General features: G+C 37.3%; 1 gene segment (V, D, J or C); it reads right to left on the bottom strand.

The window, feature by feature from the left end:
- Positions 1-1,552: 1,552 nt before the first annotated feature.
- On the bottom strand, positions 1,553-2,117 carry LOC106000750. The segment is given in 2 exon segments: positions 1,553-1,944; positions 2,063-2,117. Coding segments are annotated over 2 exon segments (447 nt in total).
- Between the last annotated feature and the right edge of the window lie 14,331 nt (positions 2,118-16,448).

Raw genomic sequence — 16,448 nt, 5'->3', positions numbered from 1 at the left:
GAAGCAACAGATGTAATAGAGTATTTGATAAATGTATTTGAAACATTCTTGTATGTACTTAGATCTTTATCAATCTCAAGAATTCTTCCTGGAAAAAAATCGCTATGTTTTCTTCATGAAGTTTTTTTTTTTTTGGGGGGGGGTGGATCTGGTCGTGGGACCTGAACTCTGGGCCTGGGCACTGTCCCTCAGCTCTTCAGCTCAAGGCTAGTGCTCTACCTTGAGCCACAGCTCCACTTCCGGCTTTTATTTCTTTTTGCTTATGTGGTGCTGAGGAATCGAACCCAGGGCCTCAGGCATGCAAGGCAATCGCTCTACCACTGAGCCAACTTCCAAGCCCCTCTTCATGAAATTCTTAAGCATTGAAATTTTTCTTACTTTCTTTCCTTTTCTTTCCACCTTCCTTTCCTTTCCACCTTCCTTTCCTTTCCTTTCCTTTCCTTTCATTTTTGTGTGGCTTGGACTCTGGGCCTGAGCACTGTCCCTCTGCTCTTCATCTCAAGGCAAACACTCTACCACTTGAGCCACAGAGCCACTTCTGGATTTCCATTGATTTTTTGGAGATAAGAGTCTCAAGGACTTTCCTGCTCTTCCTGACTTTGAACCACAATCCTTAGATCTCAACCACTTAAGTAGCTAGGATTGCAGATTTGAGTCACTAGTGCATAGAAGGAAAAGAAATCTTAACCCAATTAATGTATTTTCCTTTTTTGTGTTGTAATATTGTTTTGCATCTGATTTGCTAGTCAAGAAATTATTTCAGTTGTTTGTTGCTGTGTAAGATCATGAACAACTTGTGATGTTTCATATAATTTCTAGCTTCTGATATTTTCCTGCCAAAAAATTAATGAAGTTTGTTATTTTTTTTAAAGTTCATATTCCCAGATTGGTATAAACAACCTACAATCAAATTTAAGTAAGTTGTAAAGCTATCAGTTAAGTGGACTACTTCTGCCAGATGGGGAAATGTGACCATGGTTGACAGTTATGTCAATCCATCATTATGATCATTATAATTGTGTGTGGAAGCTCAATTTCCTGTTCCTTCCCTTGTTTCCTGAAGAGTATATTATAAGTTCATCCTTTGATGAAATTTAGTGAACTGGAGAGACTTGTATAATACTTGACATAAGCAGGCTGACATCTGATCAGAAGTGAGGCCTGGAGAATTCCTCTGGAGAGGCAGTTGGGTCAGGTAAGAGCCTCAGCCACTCACCCTGTCTTTTTCCACAGGGTGGAGAATCACAGGATTATGTGCTCACTGAACCAGAGAATGCCACACTCCTCCTTCCAACTTCTCTGATGACCCAGGTTAAGAACCTAAAGATTAGACTAATTTCCTGTATTAAAACAATACCCTTTTAGAGATTCTTGTCTGGCTTCTGTTTTACTGTGTGAATCAGAAAGGATGACTTTTTATGAGACGAGACATGGCCATGTCTGTGCTTTGTAGACAGAGGAGGAGAAAAAGGACAAAGATTCAGATGAGCCTTCACATTTCAATGAAAAACTTCGAAAGTGTTCACAGAAGTGCTACATCTGAGAAGTTCTATCAGCAGATGGAGGCACCAGGAGCAGCAGCTGGGCAGCTGAGCCTCTCAGTTCTGCTTCCCTGGGAGGTTTTTGTTATGGCTTCTATCACTGTGGGAGGGAAACTATAATCCTGTTGACAGTAATAAGTGGCAAAATCCTCAGGCTGCAGGCTGCTGATGGTTAGAGTGAACTCTGTCCCAGATTGACTCCCACTGAACCTTGACGGAATTCCAGAGAATAAACTATTTGCATTATAGATCAGAAGCTTTGGAGCATTGCCTGGTTTTTGCTGATACCAGTGTAAATAATAGTTAATGCGCTGACTGGCCCGGCAAGTGATGGAGACTCTGTCTCCTGGAGATGCAGACAGGAAGGATGGAGACTGGGTCATCTGGATGTCACATCTGAAACCTGGCATTGGAAACATAAACACAAATGTCCACACTGTTAGGCATGTTATAGGAGGCCTTCCCTAAAGACCCAGGCAGCACTGAACACACAGGATGGGAGGAGTGCTGTCCTTCCTTACCTGGGAGCCAGAGCATCAGGAGCCCCAGGAGCTGAGCAGGGGTCCGCATGTCCATGCTGTGTGCTGACTGGGACTGACTGCTGCACAGGGTATGAGCAGTCTATTATACAGTAATTGGGGCAGTAGACTGTGCTCTGAGAATATGCAAATCAGCAAATCTGGGTAAAGCTGGGAATAGCTATAGGACCAGCTCAACTCAGGAAATCCTCATATTTCCTCGGTGTCCACTTATGTTAGTTTAGCCCAGAGAATGTGTTTCATGCATACAGCAGAAGCTGTGATGAGCCTACTGTCTTTTGAAAAGATCTATTGGTGCATTCAGGGATGATGACCATTTCTCTTGAGTTTTTCAATCTTTATGTTTTGACACATGAAAGGGAGAACAGTAAAGCAATAATTGAGTCTTTCATATTAAGAACATGCAGAGAGGTGAAGATATGGAAATAACAGAATTTGTGGATATTTTTCTGGTGTAATATCCCTATGCATTTAATATCTCATTGACATAGAAAAAGATATATAGGCTGTTATATTTTCAAGCAATTCATACTTTAGGCTTTTCTACTAGACACATATACACAAAGTGATTCTTCCCCAGAGCAGGCATAAAGGCTGAGTCCAACTCTACCTTACTGACTTTACTGCATAAAGGAAAATTTTACTACATAGGAAAAAATTCAAAGCAAGAGAAAACAACTATATCAAGGGTTTTATTCAGCATGTCCCGTGGTTAGATGGTTAGAGGGCTGAAGCAAAAGCATGTTGCTAACAGAAATGTCCAAATTTTCTTAAGTTTTTGTGATTTGCCACATCACCAGGTACAATTTTTACTTGAACTTACAGTTTCATATTATCCAAGAACTACAGCACATTGATATATCCATTGCCCTCTGATCATTCCACATCAAATTTAGGGCAAAACACTTACTTTCAAACTCCCTAGTCCTCATGTATCTCTTTCTTGTTACATGTGTCCAAATTTCTGCTACTACCTGGAGAATGGAGAGAATCATTCATACTTTTTACAACCAGCTGCTCAGGACTGGGCAACTTCAAGGGTGAAGAAAAGATAGCTATTTTAAAGATTTAGTAGCATTGTGTCTCATTTTAAATATCATTTTGTTTATCAATTCATCTAGGTGTGAGGGTGGAAGGCACAGATATCTGGGTGAAATTCCTGAAGTGGTTGGGATAGAAGATAGGACTTCTGGATGACAATGAAGGCAAATTTGTAATTATTTCAATGAGACTGCAAAATTGGCAATGTGGGAAATGAGGGCTATTAATTTAATGCTAATGACTTTCACTTATTGTAATTTGGAATCAGGTTGAAGACAGGACCAAATCCAAAGCCACACTGCCTCAATGGTACTGTGCATTTATTCTGGTCCTGGGGAGGAGAAAAGGGTCAGATCTGAGAGGGGGTGATATCTATGTGACCTATGTGACCATTAAATATATTTTCAACTGCTATTCAGCCTTACTTGCCTTACTTCTTGTTTGTAGGAACTTGTTTCCGGACCTGATGTTTCTCTGAATAACTTCTTATTGGCCAAATAAATTGTCAAGGACTTTCCAGAGGAAGCCTTGAAATCCCAAAGGTGTTTGTAAACATCAATGGGATGTATAATGTGTAAAGAAATGATAGTTACAGCGGTCTCACTTCTATCTGGATTTCAACTTCAAAGGTTTATAATCTATAGGATTCAGGGTGATGTCTGGCTAGTGGTCATGGAGGAAGGGGACATCTTGTACCCTTTCCCAAACCAAATTAATCCTTGATTTTAAGATTCAGTGAATATTTGTAAAAAAAAATCCAAACTCATTCTTACATATTATGATGAACACAAAGTCTGAACTTGAAAGTGCATTGCCAGACCAACTAAAGTAAAATCATGCTACCCTGCCTGAAAAACAAAAGCAGATGAGGAATGACTCATGTGACAGAGTAATTGTGTTGCAGACAGCAAGTTTTGAGTTTCAATCTCAATAGCACCAAAAATAAATTTATGCATTTTGTCAATCAATTTGGCAAATAGGCAACTTCCTATCACTGCAACACTCTGTACATAATTTCAGTTTATAGTTTGTGTTTTACAAAGATTTTATGCATTTAAAATAATCTTGTTCTTTTTTAAGTAAAATGATCATTCATCAGAAGAATTAATAGAGGGGAGGCAGCACACTGCATAATTTTTCCAATGTGACTCACTGGCAGGCTCACCATCTTTCAGTGCTATAGTTTTCTTTGCTGTTCCATAATAACTGAGCTACAACTTTTTCTTAACTGGGAGTTGTTTATATTGTGCCATGTCTGTCATTTGTGTTGATTCAAGTTATCACAATGAAAGTCTGACTATTGATACAAGATGTGTTCATGTAAGCAAACATCTCTATACACTCTGCTTATCCTCTCCATTCACCATAAATGCCTGTGCTTTTTCCTTGTTGTTTAGGTTTATTGGTGTTTATATATTTGTTCCCTTGTACTAGTAAGGAGATGAGCCAGGGCCCAGCTTTGCTATAGGCATTTCTAGGTGTGAGTTTGTATCTCTTGTGCTTTGATGGAATCTGGCTATGAAGAATCCAGCCAGAATCTTGTTGCAGGGAGAATGTAAAGTTCTATACTATTTTTAGCTGGATTACCAGCCCAATGCTGGTATCTTGGTATTCAATATGTTTGTGCTCACTTCAACCAGATATTTTGTGTCTCACTGTCATCTTGAAGGAAGAGAGGAGACCTCTGCCTATACACCAAAATGAACACCATAACAGGAATGAGCGTGCTCAGAATTTCCTCAGAGCTGATGAGAGGAGAGTTACATGCATACCTCATACCCTCATCTTATGGAGAATTACCTGAAGGTATTTTCCACATTTCCATGGGACATTGAAGTTCAGTCAACTTCAACAACAAGAAGTGTTTAGCTTGTTGTATTGTCTTTTCTACCATTTTTCCTTCCCTATGGTTCTTCCTCCCTTCACATTGCTTTCTAATCATTCTAAATTTGGCGGACCCTAGAATCCCTTGGGAGCTGTGGCTGTATTCTGAAAGTATGACTGAGTTGTTTGTATGGAGAAAGCCTGATGCTAGTAGAAAACTGCTGGCTTGTGTGTTGGCTTATCATTTTTATATCGGATTCTAAGTGCTTATCATTATACAGCTATCTTATACAAAAACAGAATGAGTGTTTGCTATGTAGTGAATTTAAATTCTATTATTTCTGATATAGGTATCAGCCAATGTTGAGGCCAATTCAGTTTTTTCCCTTCTCTATCTTTCCATCTATCTTTCTATCTATCTATTTATCTATCCATCTATCTATCTATCTATCTATCTATCTATCTATCTATCTATCTATCTATCCATCTCTCATTGTATACTTCTTAATATAAAAGTGCATCAGACCCAATTCAGAGCTCAGTTGATAATATAGGGAAGCTCATTGTTTGGATTTGACACACTCAGAAGTTTTGCTTATGTATCACCAGATCTGCATGAAATGTGAAATTAAAGATCCTCTCTGCTATTTTCAAGCCTAGTTTTCTGTTAGGATTTTTGGTTTCTTTCTTTTTTGAAATTTTTATTTTACCATAAAGATGCTGTCTAGTAGTAAGGTAATGAGTACATTTTTTTTTGAAGAATGGTACCCCTTCCTTTGTTTATTTTTTCCTACTATTACTTCCCTCTCTCACCCCCACTACTTCTCCCTTCCTCTGTCTTTCTTTTTAAACAGGGCCAACAGCCTTTTGATATTTGTGAGAGACTAAAAATGGAATGGTTTGTATCCTATGAATTCAGAATTTGTCCATCTAGTAAGGCTTGCTGCTTGTATCCTTGGCCTTGTTCTTCCATTGTTTCCTTGCCATTTGTGAGTTGTCAGCCTTTTAAGACTCTTTCCTGAAACAAAACTTATGTCTTTGAAACACTTGACCTAAAATATCACAGTTACTGTGCTTTGGGTACTAGTTTCTAAGACTCTGAGAAGCTGAGAAAAGTAGGTGTATTTGGAAATTTATGTTGTAGTTTGCATGAGAATGTGAAGTGCTCATTCTATTTTGGAGCTCCCTAGGGAAACTGACTTTCTTGTTGTGGTCCTGAATATTGTAGGTGACTGTTTTCCCAGAAACACTGTGAAATTATGAATGATGGTTTTTGCTTTTTGAGTTCATGATTTTTGTTTGTTTTTGGTGATGTACCTTTTTGGTGTTGTCTGCTTAAAATAATCTTCTGTTTTGTTAAGCTTGTACTTAGTTGATAGGAGTTTTTTGAAGAATCTTTTTTTTCTTTGCTGCTAAGAAAATTTGTCATTAACAATAATTTAGTGAATTGTTTTAGCCAATGCTAGATGAAAAACAGAAATAAAAGTAAGTAGCTGAGAATATATTTTGAGATTAAGAAAACAAACAAAAAGTAAAAATTTAAAAAACAAGTTATTGTTCTATAAAAAAATTTTTAAGCCTTATTAGGCTTGCAAATTTTCAAGTTTAACTATATAAACAAGTGACCTTTGCTTGTTTTAGATTTTCATAAATATTTTAGTTTATATGAATGTGTATATTTTTAGTAAACTTCCATTTCCACACTGCTTTTTCCTGTACCATATCTCAGGTGCAGAGGCCTTCCATTGACAAAGAAATAACTTTAGTTATTCCCTATATTTGTCAGGTGGTTTAAATTTTATACATAATTTAAAAGCATCTGTTGAAATTGAAGTTATAAAAAAGACAATTTATTAATAATACATTTAATGGAAAATATTTACCAATAAATGGAAATACTAAGGTACTTGTATGGTATTATCTCAAGTACTCTTGGTTTTATAAAATCTATGAAAAGACAGTTATGCTTCTAGAGTCCATTCTGTTACTTTTCTCGGTCCTTATTCCCTCTTCCTTCCTTGCTCCTTTCCTTCCTTTTTTATTGTTAAAATACTGTACAGAGGTGTTACAATTACATGGGCAAGATAATGAGTACATTTCTTATCAAGCATTGTAGCCTCCTCCTTTGTTTCCCCTCCCCATCCCTTCCCATCCTCCCCCTGCACCACCACCCAATCCTCCCCCCTTTCTTTCCTTTCTTTCTGTTTTGTTTCTTTCCAGGTGCTCCTCTACACCCATTATCCTCAGATCAGGCATTCTGATGATTTGTTCCAAATGGTGAATAGATCTATCATACTTCTTTGACTTTTCTTGCATAGATGTATGTCCTTTCTCTATAATAGCTAGGCTGACATCAATCCTTGAGATTGGATCTTCTGCCTGGTCTAACCTACTGTCAAGACTTTCTACTTTGTTTTTTATTAATTTTCCTTCTAATCGGTTGGCTTCGATGGCTTCAAATTCTTTGTTGGTGGTTTGTTTTAGATCTGGTATGAACTTTTTACTTCCTTCATTTGGTTTTCAGTGTTTATTCTCTTTTTATTGGGTGGTTTTGGGTGCGTGGACTCCCATTCCTTCTGTTGGGCTCCATTCAGCATGCCCTTTGTGGTCTCCCTGAGTTCTTTCAGCTGTCTTTTCATGGATTCCATGAATGCCTCTATTGATCTTTGCCTAGTCTCATCCTGCTCTCTCAATTCCTGTATTACTCTTTGATTATCTTCCTCACGTTCATGCGATTCCTGTAGTTTTCTTTCAGTGTTCTCAGCCTGTCCACGACATTCCTGACTTTCTCTTTGTCTGTTCTCAGCCAGCTCACGCAATTTCTTTCTATCTCTTTAACTGATCTCAGCCTGCTCATGCAATTCCTGTATCAATCTTTGAGTAGCTTCCTCATGCTCATTGGTTTCCCATATTAATCTTTGGTTTTCTTTTTCTCTCTCTCTATCACTCTCACACTGAGTACTTTGCAAGGTTTTCAGACTTTGCATTCACCATGTTTAGCAGTAGTGTTTGTAGATCTTTTTGGGAGCTCTCCTCTGGATTATTCATTATCTGTTCAGTCATCTGATTATCATGAGTGGGAGTCGAGATACCCGGACATGCCATTTTTCCTGTGTTTTCCGGCTTGTTCTGCTCATTTGGTATGAAAGTAACAAGAGTTTTGTGCTAGAACACTATTTTAAGGAAAGCATCAACCAAGTCCTGTAATTGCACAGTCAAAGGCTACAGATACAATGTAGTGCAACAGATACAGTCTATTCAACATCACACAATGATGTATTAATGGGCTAAGAACAACAAAGAATAATTTGGCATAGGAGAAATTATTAGGTTTACGGAGAAATGTGGGGGAAAATGGGGTGAGAGGGTTGTGGAAAGGTAAAAGTATAGTGAAATTAATCAAGTCCTAATTTCAAAGAGTTGGAAATGGATTGGACAGAATGAGAGGAGAAAGAGAAGAAAAAAAAAAGAAAAAAAGAAACAAGAAAAAAATTGAAAAACAAAAATTTAAATTTAAAAAGTGAAACACATAAAAATTATGCAAATGTGACAAAGTAATATTGACAGAAGAACTGTGATAGGATGTGAGGAGGTGTGGTATAACCTATTTTCACTGTATTTGATGTTTATATAATTTGGGGAGGGGAACTGAAAAAGCAAAATTTTAAAACAGGTATCCAGGTTGACCCATTGCAACAACGGGTTTTTTTATTTGGACTCTATGTCGAAAAATGAACGTTATAATTTAGGCGGGGTGTGGGTTTGTGGGTGCGTTGGAGTACATTTGTGGGGATGGGAGAAAAGTGATATAGGGAAAAACAAAGGAAAAGGCATCAATGTTTGACAAGAAATGTACTCATTATCCTGCTCATGTAACTGTAACCCCTCCTTTGTATAGTATTCTCACAATAAAAAAAGTACCTACAATTCAATGAAAATGAATAAACATCATGAAGATACATGTGAGAACTGGTAAAAGCAGTCTTGAGGGGCAAATTTATTTCTCTCAGTGCACACATCAAAAAAAATAGAGAAAGACCAAGTAATTAATCTCATGTTGCAATTAAAACTACTAGAACAGCATGAAAAACCTGAACATAAATTTACAAGATAGAGCAAAATAACCACATTAGAGCTGAAATTTACAAGACAGAGACCAAGAAAATTATAAATAAAATTCATGAAGCAAAATGCTGTAATTTTTCTGATGAATTCCTTTCTTTCTTCCTTTCTTCCATTCTTAATCTGCTGGCTCAGGGCCAAAATATTTAATTTGCTCCTCCAAGTTATTAATCTTTGTAATTTTGGGAATTCATGATATTACCCTAAAACAGGAGGAAATATACTGCAATGTTATCTTGCCCAATAAGTATTTATCCAAGAGAAGCCATGATAATATCTACAGGTGTTCTCTCTTTGCTTCTGACTGCCACCTGCATAGTTACTCCATCTGCTAAGGCCTGCCTGGACCTGACCAATAAATCATAGCCACCTCTGTAAACACCTGCCAGATAGAGTGAATGGTAATTCTTGTTATCAGGTACTTTATCTAACCTGCCACATGGCTGCATGCTCAGAAATGTGATGGTGTCAATGTCTATCAAGATCTGAACTCCGGGTCTTTGTTGATTGTGAAGTTGGCTTGACCTCTGGTGGTGGAATTGTGACATAACAATCTTTATGACTGTCAGTATGTAGTCCCCATGTCTTATCTGTGGATCTTTCCTCCAAAATTCACAAAGCTGTTCCTATTCCATCTGGTTAAGTCCAGATTCAGTAGCGAATGCAAATGGTTCCTCCTCTCAAACATTTTTTTCAGCAGTTTATGAAATTAAGAATAATGTCATCATTAATTCTGAGAATTTAATGGCCACAAGGTTGTTGGTTACCTAAGATGTGTGTTCCCTATGGGATGTCAAATATGTGATGTTTGGCAAAGTAGTCCTGAGTGACACTAAAAGGTACAATGGGAGGGTAATGGCTCTGGCTCAGTCTTTACATACCAAACTCATGTTGTTAAACCATTCACTGACTACTTGTGCTAAGAGAGGGAATCAATCAGCTGGTCCACCTGTGTTTTCAGCACTACCTCTTTGCCTTGGAGGATGTCTTGACCACATGATTACTATGGAATGCAACAAGTGCAACAATTGCATTGATTTGTATTTGAACTTGGACATTGCATCCTTAGGATGAGCACAATGAGACACAGAAAGCAAAACTACTTAGTTCTAAGCCAATTTTTTGATTCCCCCTGCTGCAGTTCTTGTTTAAACCACTCACATTAACTCATTTGACTGACTTACCAAACAGATAGAATAAAATCTGAATAGGAGGAGGAAGTAATATTTAATTGGCTTTTACAAAACAGTCCTTTGGGAAGAGTAACTGTTTGGCTTCTGATTCCTGTGGAGAAACTGACAATACTTTTCTAAAACTCCTAGAGGCAGATCATTAAAGGTTTATGTGAAGGAGAAGGAAAGAATGGAGATCAAACTCAACTTTATGTAGGTAATTTCAGAACAATTTGAGAGATTAGCACCATTAATGTGAAGTCTTTTGTCTTGGTCATAGCAAAGATACACTGAGAGCATATCAGTTGTTTTCTCTAAACCTATAGACAGGTTGCAAGATCATGAAAGAGTGAACTTATATATATAATCTTACCTTGAAAAAGAGCTCCTCCAGATATCCAGCTCATGCAAGGCTACCTGCAAAGTCATTTCACTTGGATTAGTTGCACCAATTTTCACCCCCAGCAAGCTTTGAGTGGTTGGAGAATAATGGAACCAATGACAAGACCCAAAATAAATTCACATAGCTGTAGCCATTAGATATTTACCAGTCAAAAGAATGTGTCTTCAGGCTCTTCAGTAAATGCTGCTGGCAAAATTGGTTAACTACAAGAAGAAAACAAAAGCTAGATCCTTATATATCACCCTGCACCAGAATCAACTCCAAATGGATCAAAGACCTCAGAGTCAAAGCAGAAACTCTGAAAACATTACAGGATGGAATAAGAGAAAACGTTTGTCTCGTTGGCACAGGCCAAAATTTTCTAAATAGAGACCCAGAAACACAACAAATCAAAGAAAGGTTGGACAAAAGAGATTGCATGAAGTTGCAGACATAGCTAGCAAGATCAATAGAAAGCCCACAGATTGGGAGATCACTAACCATACAACAGACAAGGGTCTCATATCTAAAATATACATGCAACTCAAATTAAATCCCCCCAAAACAAATCTTCAAAGAAACAACTGCCCAATAAATAAGTGGGCTAAAGACTTAAAGAGAAACTTCTCTGAAGAGGAAAGAAGGATGGCCAATAGACACATGAAGAAATGTTCAACCTCTCTAGCCATAAAAGAAATGCAAATCAAAACAACATTGAGATACCACCTCACCCCAGTTAGACTGGCTATCATCAAGAACTCTAAAAACAACAGATGCTGGAGAAGATATGTCCAGAAGGGAACCCTACTGCATTGTTGTTGGGAGTTTAAACTTGTTCAACCACATTGGAAAGGAGTATGGAGTTTCCTCAAAAGATTCCACATAGAGCTGCCATATGACCCAGCAATCCCACTTTTGGGCATTTACCCAAATAATCACAAAGAAAACCATAATAAGTCTACCTTCACAACTGTTTATTGTAGCATTATATTCCATACCTAAGATATGGAACCAATCCAGATGCCCCTTAGTAGATGAATGGGTCAAGAAAATGTGGTATATATACACAATGAAATTCTATGCCTCCACCAGAAAGAATGACATTGCCCCATTTGTTAAAAATAGAAAAACTTGGAAAAATTAATTAAGTGAAGTAAGCCAGGCCCAAAGAAAGATATGTCCCATGGTTTCCCTTATTTGCAAAACGAGCATATGTGTCTGAGACAAGCAGAAAAGGTCAGATAAGTTGATGTTAGTTGAAATGAACCCCAAGATAAGTATTCAAATGTGTTTTCTTTCATGTGATTGTTTCTAACATATTTATAAGATAATTTCTTTTTTGCATTGAATGTTCCTCCTCCAATGTATAACCCCTGCTTTCACTGTATTTGATGTTGGTATAATTTGTGGAGGGGAAGGGAAAAAACAAATCATTTAAATAGGGATACAGGTGGACCCATTGCAACAATATGTACAAGTTGTTATGTCGAAAAATGAACTTTACAACTTTGGCAGTGGGGGAAGTATTTGTGGGGGTGTGGGAGAAGGGGAGGCATGGGAAGAGGAAACAAAGGAGGAGGCAACAATGCTTGATAAGAAACGTTCTCATTGTCTTGTCCATGTAATTGTAACCCCTCTATGTCGTATTTTCACAATTAAAAAAAAGACTGTGTCTTCAAAAATTGGAGATGGGAAAACTGGGTATCTACATGCTGAATATAGAAGCTATTTCCTTGACCTCACAATTTCAAAATAAAATGTCAAATGGAGCAGATATTAATGTGAGACATGAAAGTTTAAAACAACCCTAGGAAAACTAGGAAAAATACTTGAAGATAAGGTCACAGGTAATTATAAACAGGAATCCTGTTGCATATGGGCAAGAAATGACAATGGGAAACACATCAAATTAACATCATTCTGCATAACAGTAAGGAAATATATATATGAATAAATATATATGGATATATATGTGTTGCATATATATGTGTATATATACATATATATTTATAATGTATATAGACATATATATAAATGTTTATATATACACATATCTATATATTCATATACCTATACACATATATCTATATCTTATTTATCTATTTTTTAATATTTTTTAAAATACTGTACAGAGGGGTAACAATTACATGGGCAAGATAATGAGTATATTTCTTATCAAGCATTGAAGCCTCCTGCTTTTTTTCCCCTTCCCAACCCTTCCCATCCTCCCCCCCAAACAAATCCTCCTTGCTTCCCCAGACCCCCCACCAAAGTTGTGAAGTTCACTTTCAACATAACAACTTGTACATCTCATTGTTGCATTGGATCCACCTGTATCCCTATTTAAATGATTTGTTTTTCCCCTTCCCCTCGACAAATTATACCGACGTCAAATACAGTGAAAGCAGGGGTTATACTGTGGGGGAGGGACATACAAAGCAACAAAGGAATAATCTTATAAATGCATTAGAAACAATCGCGTGAAAGAAAAAAAAACATTTGAATACATATCTTAAGGTTCATTTCCCTAACATCACCTTATCTGACGTTTTCTGCTTGACTCAGACATATACTAGATATGGCAAATAAGGGAAACCATGGGACCTGTGTTTCTTTGTGCCTGGCTAACTTCACTTATAATTTTTTCCAAGCCTTTCCATTTCCTAACAAATGGGGCAATGTCATTCTTTCTGATGGAGGCATAGAATTCCATTGTGCATATATACCACATTTTCTTGATCCATTCATCTACTGAGGGGCATCTGGATTGGTTCCATTTCTTAGCTATAGTAAATAGTGCTGTAATAAACATAGTCGTGCTGGTAGTTTCAGTGTGGTCTTGTTTGTAAACTTTTGGGTAAATACCCAAAAGTGGAATTGCTGGGTTATAGGAGAGCTCTATGTGGAGTCTTTTGAGGAACCTCCATACTACCTTCCAAAGTGGTTGAACATGTTTACACTCCCACCAACAATGCAATAGGGTTCCCTCCTATCCACATCCCTTCCAGCATCTGTTGTTTTTAAAGTTGTTGATTTTAGCCATTCTAACTTGAGTGAGGTGATATCTCAATGTTGTTTTGATTTGCATTTCTTTTATGGCTAGTTAGGTTGAGCATTTCCTCATGTGTCTATTGGCCGTTCTTTCCTCTTCAGAAAAGTTTCTCTGTAAGTCTTCAGCCCACTTGATTATTGGGCAGTTGCTTCTTTGAAGATTTGTTGTTGGGGGATTTAATTTTTTGAGTACCAAGTATATTTTAGATATGAGACCCTTGTCCGTTGTAGGGCTAGTAAAGATCTTCTCTCAATCCATGGGCTTTCTATTGATCTTGCTAGCTATGTCCATTGCCATGCAGAACCTCTGCAATTTCATGTAATCCCATTTGTCCAACTTTTCTTTGATTTGTTGTGTTTCTGGGTCTCTATTAAGAAAATTTGGGAGTTGGGAAGTTGGCTCAGTGGTACAGTGCTTGCCTTGCATGCCTGAGGCCCTGGGTTTGATTCCTCAGCACCATATAAGCAAAAAGAAAAAAGCCGGAAGTGGTGCTGTGGCTCAAGTTGTAGAGCACTAGCCTTGAGCTGAAGAGCTGAGGGACAGCGCCCAGGCCCAGAGTTCAGGCCCACTACCGGACCCAAAAAAAAAAAAAGAAAGGAAATTTGGGCCTGTGCCAAGGAGACCTAGGGTTTCTCTTATTCCATCATGTAATGTTTTCAGAGTGTCTGCTTTGACTCCGAAGTCTTTGATCCATTAGCTAAATTTGCCAGCACCATTTACTGGAGAGGCTGTTTTTCTTTCATTCTATTGTTTTAGCAACCTTATCAAAGATTAGATGGCTATAGGTCTACAGGTACATTTCTGGGTTTTCAATTCTATTCCATTGGTCCTGAGGTCTGTTCTTGTGCCACTACCAAGCTCTTTTGATTACAATGGCTTTATAGTAGAATCTTAAATTTGGTATTGATATTCCTCCAGCACTATTCGTTCTGTTGAGGATCATTTTTGCTATTCGGGGTCTTTTATTGTTCCATATGCATTTTTGGATTCCTTCTTCTATTTCCTTGAAGAATGAGGTTGGAATTTTGATAGGTATCGCATTGAATTTGTAGATAGCCTTGGGAAGTGTTGCCATTTTCATGATGTTGATCTTTCCAATCCAGGAGCATAGGAGTTTTTGCCACTTTCTAAGTTCTGTTTTGATTTTTTTTTCAAGTTTTTAACGTTTTCATCATAGAGGTCCTTCACTTCTTTTGTTAAGTTAATTCCTAGGTATTTTATTTTTTGTGGAGCCATTACAAATGGAGTTGCTTTCCTAATTTCAGCCACACTTTTCTCATTGTTGGCATACAGAAAAAACATTGATTTGGGGGGGTTAATTTTATACCCTGCTACTTTGCCAAAGTTTTGAATCAGCTTGAATAATTTGGGAGTGGAGTCTATAGGATTCTTTAAATACAAAATCATTTCATCTGCAAAGTGTGAGAGTTTTACTTCTTATTTCGCTATTTGGATCCCTTTATGTTTGCATCTTGTCTTATTGCTGTAGCTAGGCATTCTAATAATAGATTGAAGATAAGTGGAGAGAGTGAACATTCTTGTCTTTTTGCTGAGTTAAGGAAATGGCTCTAGTTTTTCACCATTAAGTATAATGCTGGCTGTAGGTTTGTCATATACACCCTTTATTGTATTGAGGGATGTTCCATGGATTCCTAATTTTTTCAAGACCTTCATCATAAAGGGGTGTTGGATCTTGCCAAATGCTTTTTCTGTATCTAGTGAGATAACCACGTGGTTCTTATCCTTGCTGTTTTGATGTGGTGAATTATATTAATTGATTTGCGTATATTGAATCAGCTTTGCATCCCTGAAATGAATCCAGTTTGATCGTGGTGTATGATTTTTAGGATGGATTGTTGAAATCGATTGGCCAAAATTTTGTTGAAAAGTGTTGCATCAATGTCCATCAAAGAAATGGGTCTATAGTTCTCTTTTTTTTATAGTTCTCTTTCTTTGATGAGTCTCTGCATGGTTTAGGGATGAGGGTTATGATGGCTTCAATGAATGTGTTCGGTAGTGAACTTTCTCTTTAAATTCCATTGAAGAGTTGGAGGCGTATTGATGTGAGATCTGCTTTGAAGGCCTTGTAAAATTCTGCTGTAAAACCATCTGGTCCTGGGCTTTTCTTAGATGGGGGGGTCTCTTATTGCTGCTTCTATCTCAATGCTTGATATGGGCCTGTTAAGCTGGTTTAACTCATATTGGTTTAGTTTTGATATGTCAATATTTGCTAGGAAAAAGTCAATTTCTGCCAAGTAATCAAACTTATTAGCATAAAGGTTTGAGAAGTATTCCCTTATAATGTTCTGAATCTTGGTTGTTTCTGTGGTGATGTTTCCCTTCTCATCTCTGAGTTTATTTATTTGGGTGTGTTCTCTTCTTTTTCTGATAAGATTGGCTAAGGGTGTGTCAATTTTGTTAATTTTTTTTTAAGAACCAACTCTTTTTTTTATTGATTCTTTCTAGAGGATTTTTGGATTCTAATTCAATTAATTCTGATTTAATTGAATTATTTCTTTCTGTCTATTAGATTGGGGTTTATCTTTCTGCTCTTTTTCAAGGAGGCTCAGATGTCTCATTAAATTGTTGGATTCAGATCTCTCCAATTTGTTGATGTAGAAACTCAGAGCTATAAACTTGCCTCTGAGTACTGCCTTTGCTCTGTCCCAGAGGAGCTGGTAATTTGTGTGCTCATTTTTGTTGAATATCATGAACATTTGAATTTCATTTCTAATCTCTTCCATGACCCACTCGTGATTCAGGACTGTGTTGTTC

The sequence above is a fragment of the Dipodomys ordii genome, unplaced genomic scaffold (assembly GCF_000151885.1).
Source record: "Dipodomys ordii isolate 6190 unplaced genomic scaffold, Dord_2.0 Scaffold237, whole genome shotgun sequence".
NCBI lineage: Eukaryota > Metazoa > Chordata > Mammalia > Rodentia > Heteromyidae > Dipodomys > Dipodomys ordii.
The sequence above is the reverse complement of the archived record's forward strand: the minus strand, read 5'-3'. Positions and strand labels throughout refer to the sequence as shown.